At 42.4% G+C, this 12,462-nt stretch overlaps 1 protein-coding gene across 4 annotated transcripts in view; it reads left to right on the top strand.

Annotated features, from left to right (window-relative positions):
* trappc13 (trafficking protein particle complex 13) overlaps positions 1–12,462 on the top strand; it is a 55,380-nt gene that overhangs the window by 40,570 nt on the left and 2,348 nt on the right. The window contains exons 2-12 of one of the 4 annotated variants that reach the window (XM_087144525.1): positions 46–189; positions 1,607–1,675; positions 2,323–2,431; positions 3,646–3,861; positions 4,502–4,574; positions 4,900–4,944; positions 6,120–6,146; positions 8,324–8,457; positions 9,264–9,468; positions 10,313–10,413; positions 10,722–10,872. In XM_087144525.1, coding sequence (XP_087000651.1) covers positions 147–189; positions 1,607–1,675; positions 2,323–2,431; positions 3,646–3,861; positions 4,502–4,574; positions 4,900–4,944; positions 6,120–6,146; positions 8,324–8,457; positions 9,264–9,468; positions 10,313–10,413; positions 10,722–10,872 — 1,173 coding nt within the window. In that variant the 5' untranslated portion in view covers positions 46–146. Of the gene's footprint in view, positions 1–45; positions 190–1,606; positions 1,676–2,322; positions 2,432–3,645; positions 3,862–4,501; positions 4,575–4,899; positions 4,945–6,119; positions 6,147–8,323; positions 8,458–9,260; positions 9,469–10,312; positions 10,414–10,721; positions 10,873–12,462 lie in introns of all 4 variants that reach the window. The other 3 variants (XM_087144524.1, XM_022246079.2, XM_022246078.2) reach the window with 3 other exon arrangements.

Below are 12,462 nucleotides of genomic sequence, written 5' to 3'. Positions count from 1 at the left end.
TTAAACTTGCAGTAGTGTAACAGTGTTCCAATTGGCCACTTACAGGCGCCGAAGAAATACGCACGCGCTACCTGCAGTTGGTCAAGTTGTGTCGCTTGCTTTACTACACTAGAGGACTTGAACAAGTTTATGGTGTCATTTCCAAGATGGAGGCTCCAAGGGAAAAAGAACACCTGCTTTCGTTGAAAGGTTGGCTGGATTTTTACATAGTTTGTTATTTATGTTGTTATTTGAATGTATTTGTTAAGCCTCCTTGTCATGGTAGTTCAGATTATGAATTAGATGAATATGAATTAGAATCAGTGAGGAGGTAGCCTAATATTGAAAACGGCGTTTCCAGTTTTTTGGTTTTTCAACAAAGTGTGAACTTGATCAAGTTGATGAAATTGAAAGTCAAACTCAAACAGTGACAAATGTATTCCAAGCAGTGTTTTTTTCTAGGCCTAGTTCATGTTCATTCTTGTTGCTGCATTCCAAGTTGTGCATGTATTGTTCAATACATGTACAGTAGTTGGAAAGAATGTTGCAAACTTGCATCCTGCCTCCACTTTTTACATCATAATCCTAGGTATAGGCCTAAACAATAATACAGTAGTCCTGGGCTATCAGTAGGCCTATGTCATCGCAGTAAACATTGGTAAAGCCTTCAGTCATTCATGTCATTGCAAAAGTGCTGAAAAGACATGAATCTCAAACTGAGAAAAATTTTCAATTTTGTTTGGAGATGCCTAAATGTATTTTCTTAGCTATGGACAACATTTAAAGCCCTGTGCACAAACCTGGTTAAGACTTGTCTGAAAAAACCTAGGCCTAAGTGTTGTTTAAGTAGGCGTAGGTTTAAAGGCTTCTGAATTTTCTTAGCTAAATTTCACTTTCAAGGACATGTTATCACTTTTTGCTGGCTTTTGTAACATTTTAATATGGGAAAATTAGTGTTGTCCGTATACATAACTCTTTCCGAGTCGGGGGTGGGGGACTTACTTCAACCCTGGGCACATCTTTGGATCTCTAAAAGTAGAACTAGCGGGAATAGTTCCATATACAGACGCCAGTAATTACTCCCCAAAGTGACCCATTAGCCATCAAAAAGCAAAGACATGCACAGAAAAGTTCACTTTAAGAGGGAAAATACCAAGTTGTTTACCGAGAAAACACTTAGAAAATTGGAGACTAGTCTCATAGGGTTTGTGCACGGGGTGTCAAGTGGCGTCCGTATATGGAACTCCTCCTGAACTAGCACATAATCATAATAATTAGTGAGGCTGCTTGGCAGTGTACAATAAATGTACGTCAGGTACCGCTGGGCATGGTAGGCCTGATATGTATGGACATTCGTGACATTGTGAGTGTGACACTAGATAGGGAAAAGATTTTGGAAATAAGGTATAGAATAAATAAAAGGAACCATTTAAAAGTTGTGTATGATATTACTGGTAGACTTGTTGGGCATGATGGGTAACCATGTTTTCAAGATTAATGTTTTTCAAAAAGGGTGCAAGGTTTAATAAGTCAAAAGTCACTTTAGAATGATGAGAACAAGCCTAGGCATGCTTGGTACACTAACCCCGCTTGGATTAAAATATCAAATTACTTTCCACTTTTGCAGTCATGCGGTTGACCAAATCCTCATTCATCACCACAACTCCAGTATTATTTGAGGCCAGGGATATAGCAGGTGAGCATAAAATCCCCCCCCCCCAAAAAAAATTCCACTTTAGGGGCCATCGGACAACAGTTGCACATCCTTGATACCTAATCTATTGTTCTACTGCAAAGTACATGTACATTTGATAGCGGCATGGATCTATGTAAAGCATACAGATATCCACCAGGATGCCTTTTGAGGTATCTATGAGGATTCTTTAGTTAATCCCTGACACATCGCCTAATCTTGGCATAAATGTTCGCACACAACATGGTCCTAAAATCTTTATCAGAGGCACTTCAAACTTTGCAAATACAAATATCATAGTAATTAATCCTAACTCTGCAGGGTATTTTGGCTACAAACCCTGCCAAACTCGTTGATTAGCGTCATTCATACATGTATGCTGCCTAGTGCAACAAGATCTAACAGGTTGACCGTCCTCAAAGCCAAACGGCCTAGGAGTCTGTAATTGCCGGTCACCACACGATCCAACAATGGCATTGTTTAATGGGACCAACTCTCATTGTCTCAACCTGGGTAGTTTGCTCTGTCCATGTTAATTGTAATGCTGCAAAGTGCACCAGACTTTTAGACCTGGGTGTGGCAGGATCTGATCAATGAACTTAATTTACTCCATCACCCCCCCCCCCCCACCCATTATTTCTTGTTTTTAGGTGGCTCTGCAGGAGGTACATTAAGCGACATCTCGCCTGGTCTTGGCCTGCCCTCTGGCTTGGAATGCTTCGGTGTTGGAGAGTTACTCATGCTCCCGCAGAACTTTGGGTGAGGAGATGCCAGTCGCATATCTCGTAGCACACCCTGCAAGAGTCCAAATCAAATCGGTTTTCCCTCTCGACTGTTTTCTTTCTCAGTTTTTTTTGTTGTTGAGAAATCAAACAGTGGGCACTCAGATTAGCTGAACTTCAGTCAGTTTGTGGTCGAGTGCCTGAAATTCCCCAGAGTCCAAGCCTTGCATGGTTCAGCAAAGTGACTACGGCTGAGTTGGTGCTGTAAACCTTTTTTGGTGTGTGCCTCTTCCAACAAGTGCTTTTACTTTGTACTGTACCTACATGCAGGGGTAAATGGGCACTTGGGGGTACAGAGGCGGCTATTGGTTTGGGACCATTTTTAGAGCCAATGATTTTCCGTTTCAAAAATGGGCGTTTTCTGTTTCACAAAATCCTGAATTCCGCTTCTGAAATTCAAATTCCGTTTCGTACCTTAGTAAGCACAAAAAGGGAGAGCAACTTAAAAACTGTGCATGAAAACTGTTTGCCCACTTTCCCCCCCCCCAAGAAAAAAAACGAATTCGTTTGGAAACACTCTGCAATATTATGAACATTTTTTAAACAATTTTATGCTGTGAAAATTTGAAAAAAATCTGCCGAATAGTTACGGCATCCGTTGATTTCTCCTCCGGGTGATCGTCGAAAACTTACTACAGTTAACCAGCGGACAATACACGTGTCACTCCTCGTGTGCAACATAAGATTACATTAAAAACATGTACAGTGCAGTCATGGAGTAAGTCCTGCATGCAATAGCTGTTGATCACAAGATGTTAATGTTGGACATTGAACCACCGTTTTTATTTGGCAGTGGTGCGACGAAATTTGGAAAGTTGACATCAAATCTGGGCCTTAAAATGCATGTTTGTGAGTAAAACCTTTGCTGTTCATCTAGGACTTCCAAGTGCCTATTCAGCTATGGTGCACCAAGCTCACTAGGTTTCATTTAATTCAAGAAAAATGCAATTTGTCTTCCTTTTTCTGCCACGGTTTGATCGTTTCACCATACGGTACTAGCCTCGTCTCAAGGTGTTTATTCAGACACAGACTGAATTCCCCATATAAGCAATTAGAATATGTGTGAGTATGAACCTACTTACGCCTTGATTTCGCTGCTATTACAGTGCACGCGTGAACGGCTAGTGTAGGTACCAGTACGCTTTGTAAATGTCCATTATTATCGTCATGTGCTGTTGTTATAACCGACAGGAGCATCTATCTGGGAGAGACCTTCTCCTGCTACGTCAGCGTCCACAATGACAGCAGTCAAGTGGTCAAGGACATCCTGCTCAAGACAGATCTCCAGACCAGCTCGCAGCGCTTGACGCTGTCCGGCTCGGGCACACCGCCCCACGGGGAGCTGACACCCTCGCAGTGCATCGACGAGGTCATCCACCACGAAGTTAAGGAGCTCGGCACTCACATGTGAGTTAACCCAGGGAGAAGTCGGCTTTTTCGGACCGTCCTTAATCAAACATGTTTAAACATGGGCTGTTCTGAATTAAACATGTACACTCTTTACGTTCTAAAGGGTATTATGCAGTGTGGGAGTCGAGTCCTCAAATCTGAGTACAGAGTTACTCCGATTACTTTAGGGGCAGAGTCCCAGGCCGAGTACAAGTACCGATACACTGGTGACGAGTTGACCAAGTACAAGTAGAGTCCGAGTCCGAGTAAATAACAGCACTAGGATTTCCTATAGTAAAAGCTGTAGAGGCAGAAACTAGACGAGCAGAAATGCAAACGTTATAGCTTGTCACCCAGCACCTGAAAATGCTATCGATAATTAGTGGAGTACCCAATTTCTTTCTCGAGTACTAAGTTCAAGTACCTACACGGAAGAGTTGAATACGCCCAAAATCCAAGTACAAAGAACTGAGTATGGCCAAGTTCAATGAATTTTTAAATACTGATAATCGAGTATGGGCTGAGCACCTTGGTGTACTCAAATGTACTCAAGTGTGAGTGTAAGTACTCCAACACTAGTTTTGTGAGAAGCGAGGTTGACCAGTATCGGATGGCTGTCTTTAATGACAGTTTCTTATCACTCCTTTCTGTTTTGTAGTTTGGTCTGTGCTGTTAGTTACACGACCCAGGCTGGAGAAAACATGTACTTCAGAAAGTTCTTCAAGTTCCAGGTGAGATTCCAATCATTTTGGTGAAAAGTCCTTTACAAACAAAACATTTAGTTGCATGGTAGCTCCCAAGACAACATGAAGGTAACAAAACTCGAAGGAATTTGCAGGATCAAAGAACTTAGTCTGCGTAATTTGGGCATTCCTTGCACCTTCCTAACTCTCAGTCGTAGGCAGTAAGCAGAGTAATTGGGGAGCATATTTGAGGAAGTACAAACCCATTTAGTAAAGAGACCACTGTACGAAGCCTGCCTATCAAGTAGGGTCAAATCCACAGTTTCTAATCAATGAGGTTTTTGAAATTTCAACTGAATACTTTTTTCCCCAGGTTTTGAAACCCCTAGATGTCAAGACAAAATTCTACAATGCAGAGGTAACCTTTGACCTTTGAAAAATCTCTTCATTTGTTGCATATTCATGTGACACATAAGCATGCAATTTTTTTATTTACAGACCGGTGCATTTCTTAAATTTGGCAAAATCAGTTTTTAAGACTCATATTAAGGTAAATTTTGCTTCAATATTTTTGAAAAAATTCTTTGTTCTTTTATGTTTGTTCTGTTTTTATTGTTAGACGAATCATGGTGCTTGTGTACTTCAAAGTTGCTTGATATTGTGAACAAATAGTGGTATATATGCATTTTCTAATACAAGATCAGAATACAGAGCACATGACACTGAAATGAAGCGACGTACAAAAAGTGTGCATATTTTGTATTGCATGTAATATCACTCATGAATATGCATAGTGTTTTCTTACATACGCTGATGATGAAAGTTTTGGTGTCATGCCTGGATTTTAATCGCATATTAACCCTGACCTCACTCTCGGTGCCCTGCTGAATGCAACAGATTCCAACAACATCCAAGGGTACAGCCCTCCACATCAGACAGATACATGTAGCAACAGCTTTTATAAACCTATAAGCCAGTAGAAATTGCCTGCTGTCAGACAGCATTAATAGTCGAGTACTTGGAGGTACTTTGATTTAGTTCTCAGATCATCACAAACTTAAGCAGATATTGCCTACTATCAGACTCTGTTAATAGTCGAGTACTTGGAAGTACTTTGATTCACTTCTCAGATCATCACAAACCTCAGTAAAAATTGTCTGCTATCAGACTCTGTTAATAGTCGAGTACTTGGAATTACTTTGATTCACTTCGCAGGTCATCACAAACCTCAGTAAAAATTGTCTGCTATTAGACTGCGTTAATAGTCAAGTACTTGGAAGTACTTGCTTGTCAAATGTAGCAACAGACACATTGAGAGTTGACGGTAAATAGAGTGAGTTTTGAAAAAAAGAGAGACATTGGATAAGCTTCAGATGGAGCTACTTGAAGAGTACTGGGCAAGTGCCTATTAAGTTGATGATGAATTGTGCTTCTAATGATGTGAATGAGAATGCATGGACATCTCAAATTCTCAAAGCTACTATATAATTTTCAGATAAAGTTAAAATCAAGGATCAGATGTAATACCTTGTCATGCTTAAATTCATTTGATGACTTTTCCCCCTTTCTTACCACCTTTTTTGTTCCTGAAAGCCTAATGCTGTGAGACGCATGGTTAAGGTAGTGTTGCGCATTGGAGCCTCTTGAATTGTCAATGAGCACTAACATAAACTAACTAATTAGCCCTGTCGTGTATCTCGTTAAATGCAGAATTTTTAATACAAGGTCTCATGCTCTCTGTAGTGATGTCTTAAGCACTGCATGATCGGTGCTTTTCAGAAGATTGTAAAAAAGAAAAACAAAACCAAAAAAAACCCAAGCAAAGAGACATCCCTCCAAAACCGACAAGCTCACCTGGGTGGAACTCGAACCCACAACCCACTGTTTCATGAGCCTGCTTGTGAGGATTAAACTTGGGCATCTAGTTTGCCTGAACTTGTACTCATGGCTGATTAGTGGGTAGACCTTTGTATCAGAATTTACCCCTGATCGAAACTTGCACCTTTTGTGCAAACCAGTGCTTGCTAACATTCTGGCATTAGGTGATGTATTTTTACCACACACGTTTGTGTTATTCCAGTTTTGAAAAATAAACCCATCGTTTTGACCTGCTTTTCTTGCAAACAAAATTGCACTGATATTGCACATGATGGGTTGATTTGTTTTCAGCGTTCATGTGCACAACATGTGCTGGTAATCAGATTTTTTTTCACTCCTGCCTGTTACTTTGTATAGAAATGCGTTGTCTTTGTTACATTGTTGAAAACGTTACCCAGCTAATGAATTTGTTTTTGCCCCATTGTGGATTTGTTCTGCATGTACCGTTGTTTGTGGCCTCTGCGTTTTCCGTCGTGACCTGCCGCACGCCTTGTTGTATGTATGCTTGAGCAGGATTATGTAGTAAGTGTGCCCCTTAATCTGATTTTTGCGTCAGTTGTGACTTGTCGTAATCACTTGGCTTTGACTGAAAAGTACACAGACCCAATGGAAGCCACGAGCTTATTCAGCCAGCGGCTTCGTGCATTTTGCATTGACTCGTGTCATTTGCAGCCGTTGCCAAGTGATTTAGACATTGCCTCATTAATCTTGACTGCCTACACCTTTCATGTTGGTTTGGACTGTGTTAAGAAACTAAAGAAGGCGGTTTGTTTGGAGGACTTCGGTTTCACTGATCCCCTGCATGGTGTTCTTCCATTTACATTGGAGAATGTGTACCTGTACCAGGGAGGGTGGGGTTGTGTGACAAGAGCAAAGTAGACCGGTTCCTGGTTCCCTCAATATACTTTCCAGAATGTGGAAGCAGGGGACAGGAACTGGTCCTGAAGTGAGAGCTCTTATCTCACTGGTTCCCACGTTCTGTAAATCACATCTGAAATGTCACCTCATACCAGGGAAGCCTACAGTGGGCTGTATCTGAATTCCTTTGGATGCTTCTGAACCTGTTGTCCAGAGCTAGGTCTAGACTTTTGTGCATTGGAAATGAGGCGGGTGGGGGGGTATGTTGACATATGGACTCTGGAACTCTATCCGGTTCGTGAGTGACTTCGTCACAAAGGCGGACGTGCCATGATTTGCAGGCTCTCATTGGACAATCGCTGAAGTTGCGCGTTAAATTCCAGTTCCATGGTTCCATATAAATGCCGATCAATGCACGTAACCCTATTTGCAGTGCACGTGTGCAGTGGGTGTGGTTTAAACTGAAGTGATGTCACACTTACGAACCGGATAGCTCTGGAAGCCGGACATGGCTTAGGGTGTGGGTGGAACGTAAGTGAAAAAATGCTGTAATTGGCTTCCAGCATTTCCTGTAGATTTGTGTGCTACACTCGGTAACAGCCAGTTAATTCAGACGTAGCCTGTGTCTCATAACCACTAAGGAATTATACTCGCCGACTGCGAGTCCATAGCTCCTTTTAACCAAGTCATTCTGTGATTGCTAACAAATGCATTGTAGGGGGCTACGATGAAACTGTGAGATGAACCCATGCAGTAGCCTACCAGTGTCTAACATTTCATTGGTTGTAAATTGTAATGCTCCAAGATGATTCCTTGGAGTTTAATTGGCAAAGAGCTTTTACTTGTAAGCAGAGATGCGGCGAAAGGCACCCTTAAGTGCATGGATTATGAAACCAAATTAATTTGACCCAGCATGATCTCTCAATTGATTTAGCTGTGCTGGCCTTCTCAGACTCCATGCTGTTGTGGCAGCATTCTTGCTCATTTCAAAGGATAGTTCAGTCCTTCATGTAACAGAACTCAGTGATCACGCGTATTCATTGTTTGTTTCCTCTGCTAAGTCGGATGAGGTTTATCTGGAAGCTCAAATCCAGAACATCACTCAGTCGCCGATGGTCATGGAACGAGTCTTACTGGAGCCCACAGCCGAGTACACAGTCCGGGAACTGAACGTGATAGAACCAGACAACAAAAGGTACTTTAACCACGTGCTGCCGGGTGCTTTTAAAAATGCAGTGCTCACATACGGGAGATTTTTAAGATTTTCCGTTTTCAAATTCTTCAAAAATTCATCATTTCAATTAATGGACATTTACACCCACACGAATGACTGTTTGGTGGCTACTCTAAGCTGTTAGACAACCTCCATTGACGCCTGAGTATTTCTGCCAGGCCTGCTGCCCTGTAAAGAGAGCCCAGAATTTTGAGATGTTGTGTAATTTCTTTTGTCCCCAGTGAATGCAAATGGCATCTTTTCAAATGCGGTTGGATTAGCATGCAGCGGTGCTGTGTCACTTATCAACGGGGCCCTGGAGCACTTTCGTCCGTGGTGCTAATCCGCAGGCGAGCTATGCCCAAAACAGTGGTATACTGTTTCAAAACAGTGACAGATTAGCGTCTAAAAATGCAAGCCGAAAAATGTTGGCAATTCCCAGCAGCAGGTCTTTTGTTCCGAGTACAGTCTTTTGTTACATGGACCAGTTCTTTTGTCAGATTTCGTGCATCCCAGCTCTGAACCCATGGTGCCCGATACAGGCTTTCCCTGCAGCAAGTGGTTAAGCTGGTGCCTCTCAGCTGAAATTGAGCTCGTGAATCATTAGTCAATTGCATTTAAACAATGCTCACATGTAATACAGCCACACTCAAATGACCCCAATATCGTCAAATCACTTCATGCACATTTGGCTGTTGGGCGCAGCTCTCACGGCAATCCTGCTCAATAACATCTTGTACAATTATTTTCATGTAAATGGCTCCCTCCTGCGTTTTATGTTGCAGCAGCTCGGAAACAACGTTTGGGAGCTTCAGCTATCTCAATCCCCTGGACACCAGGCAGTACCTGTACTGTTTGAACACTAAACCCCTGCCTGGCTCAGACAAGCCCGCTGTCATCAAAGGCGTGTCCAACATCGGCAAGCTGGACATAGTCTGGAAGACCAGCATGGGCGAGAGAGGCCGCCTACAGACCAGTCAGTTACAAAGAATGGTAAATCTGGCCTCTCGTGTCGTCGTGAGATTCACTGATGACGTATATAAAAGTCAGGAAATTTCATCATGTCTCGATTTTGAGAAAGTATCATATACAAATGTGACCCGCTCTGCCAAAAAGGGTAATAAGTTATGCAATGCCAAAACACGTCGTGGCCTGATCTATTTTGAGAGGGCAAAATTTCTTCAAAAATGTTATTTTCTGTTTTTTCCTTGAATAGCTTCTATGATATTTATATTTTCAGAATTTGTGACTACAAACATGGATTCTGATGAAGAAAGATGAAAAATTGATCATTCAGTAGGAAATCCTACGTAGAATTGTGTTTCCAAGAGGTACACTTTGTGAGCTTTTTCTTGGAAAGTGCCTTTATTGAATCTGAAAATGTGGATATACAAATGTCCAAATATCTCCGGAATGCAGCGCACTTCCGGGGTCATTCATATATCAAATTGAAGCTTGAGATGTACAGAATCAAGTCATATACTCATAACCTGAAACTGGTGACTTGTTACCCATTTTTCTAGAGCCGGTCACAAGTGTAATTTGTTGAAAGTAATATTTTATTGTAAGTTTTAATCGGAACAACATACCTGTGATCCACTTCTAACCATTTTATTGCCTTTTTTGAGAGGTCCAGGCTCCTTTAAGTAATTTCAGTGGTTTGACAAGGACAAGAGAGATTTCTGGGTTTTTTCCTTTTTTTTTAAAAATTTCACAGGCACGAGGTCATTAATTTTTTGTAGGGCCCTCACGAACGACAGAGTCTTGTCATGTTGCCGTTTAATGATTTCATGATTGTGAATATATTTGCGTGTTTTCTTTCTCTGAATTCATTTAGGCTCCTGGGTATGGCGATGTCAAACTGAACGTAACCAGGGTACCAGACTCCATCACCATAGAGAAACCGTTCCAGATCCAATGCAGAATCACCAGCTGCTGGTAAGAACCAGACTAAAATTGTGCCATACCTTAAAGCAACCAAGTTCTTTGTTTTTGCCAACTGCGTTTAAGAACAAAGGCAAGAACTAGTGTGACCTAACATTACAAATTGAAAGTTGGCCCGTGCCCAGGATGCCTATACCGTAAGTATCAAGGGTTTTCCTGAACAATTCATGTGCTCTATGAAATAAGCTTTTGGCCAATGCAAATGGTCCAAACGTGGTTCTGCGTTCCAATCAGCACACTCCTCAGTAATCCCTCGTTTCACACTCCCTCAGATTTTTTGGGTTTTACGTTCTTGTTTCAAGCGAGCGGACAATGGACCTGAAGCTTGTCCTGAACAACACGGAGAACGGACTGATGTGGCTGGGCGTCTCTGGCCAGCAGTTGGGTAAACTGGGTCCCGGGGCCAGCATGGACATAGAGCTGACCTTGTTGGCTACGGTCCCAGGATTACAGGTATTGCAGGAAATGCCGGTCACGCTATTCAGCGTCAACAGGCGTCAACAAGCGTCAGCTCCCACAAGTAGCGTTAACAAAGCGTCAACGATTTGAAAATGCTCTCTAAAGAGGGAAAAGTGCTTTCATCATATTTTAGAGACTCTAGGACCAACTACTGTGTAAGAGAAACATTGAATTCGCCTCCAGAATCCTGCAGAAAGATGAAAAGTTTTGCAATGTATGGAGGCCCCATCTGCCGTCCACGTGAAAAGAAGATGGCGGCCGGTCGGGCTGCATGAGCAGGCCTGACATTGTCACTCAAATTTCAACACTGAAATATCATTCCAGGTAGATATGATCATTAAATAAGATATGTAGGAGCCCAATTAATATTGGAAATTGAAAATGTGCTTGAATAACTTGTTGACGCTTGTTGATGCTAAATAGCATGACCCATAAATGCCATTGATGCTGTACACGTTCCTCACGCTTTTGGCAGGATTCTGTCGTTTATTTCTGTAACTGGTGATACGGGTGGCATGGATGGCTTGTGCGCAAAGCCCTCTGCTCTCACCACCGCGGTCCTGGGTGTTGATTCCCGGCACAGAGTGCACGTATATATACGCTTGTAGTGAATAGAGTTGTTTGTTGGTAGTCTCCTGTGCCATGGGGTTTTTTCCCTGGATCTCCTAGTTTTCCTCCCTCTGTAAACATCAACTCTTGCAGTCTTTGGCTGTGCTCCGTGGACAGATGCGAGTCATCTGGTGGCTGCCTGAAGCAGCGTTATATGTCTTCTCCTCGGCCATGTTGTAGTTCAGTGCGTCTTTGTTGTACAGGGCATTTGCTCATATAATGTGGAATTTGGACTTCACCTTCACGCCGGGACGCGTTAAGACACGCCGTAAAAATTGAGATCCTCAGCCCGCTTTTCAGCTATTATTCTTGGCCCACGCTCGAGCAAACACGGTGAAAGAAGGCAGACCCTGGCTCTTGTATATATGGTGATTAGTCTTTGTGCATAGCCCAGAAATGAAAAGACCGAATTTGCATCATAATCACCAGCTTCACAATAGTCCCCACTTTGAAAAGAGGCAACGGGAATGTGGAAGCGTGAGTAGAGCCGCATGCCACCAAACAATCAGCCTTTTCACTGTGTAATTCAAAACGTGCTACCGAGAATTTATGGTTTGGCAGGTGGCCTTCGTGGCCAAGCGAGGCTGGAATTCTTGGAGTCGGCTTTCGGAGAGAAATTCCCGCTGAGAAGGGGTAAATAATAAATTCGTACATCATTATGCAATCCCTTTGCCAACAGACCAATCCCTGCATAAGATTCTGTATTGGACAGTTTAGAAGCCCCTTCCACTAACGGCGTGAACACTGTGCCAAGTGTCTGAAACAATTGGCCCATGATAGCTTTTCTGAACAATGGCCGTTTAGGAGAAGGCACAAAACATGAGTCGTCTTGACGGAAAGTGTCTCCATCAGTCCCATGCTCTCAGGGTGGAAAGGTGTGAACTAGTGCACTCTTTGCCAGTGAATACATTTATGTGGGCCAGTGACCCTGTATCAATATGCCAGCTATTATTGGGTGTTTGCACTTGTGTTTTT

This window comes from Acanthaster planci, linkage group LG12, assembly GCF_054643075.1.
Source record: "Acanthaster planci isolate LZ-2023a linkage group LG12, COTS_SCS, whole genome shotgun sequence".
Lineage (NCBI taxonomy): Eukaryota > Metazoa > Echinodermata > Asteroidea > Valvatida > Acanthasteridae > Acanthaster > Acanthaster planci.
Note: the sequence above shows the minus strand (reverse complement) of the source record. Positions and strands in the feature narration are given on the sequence as shown.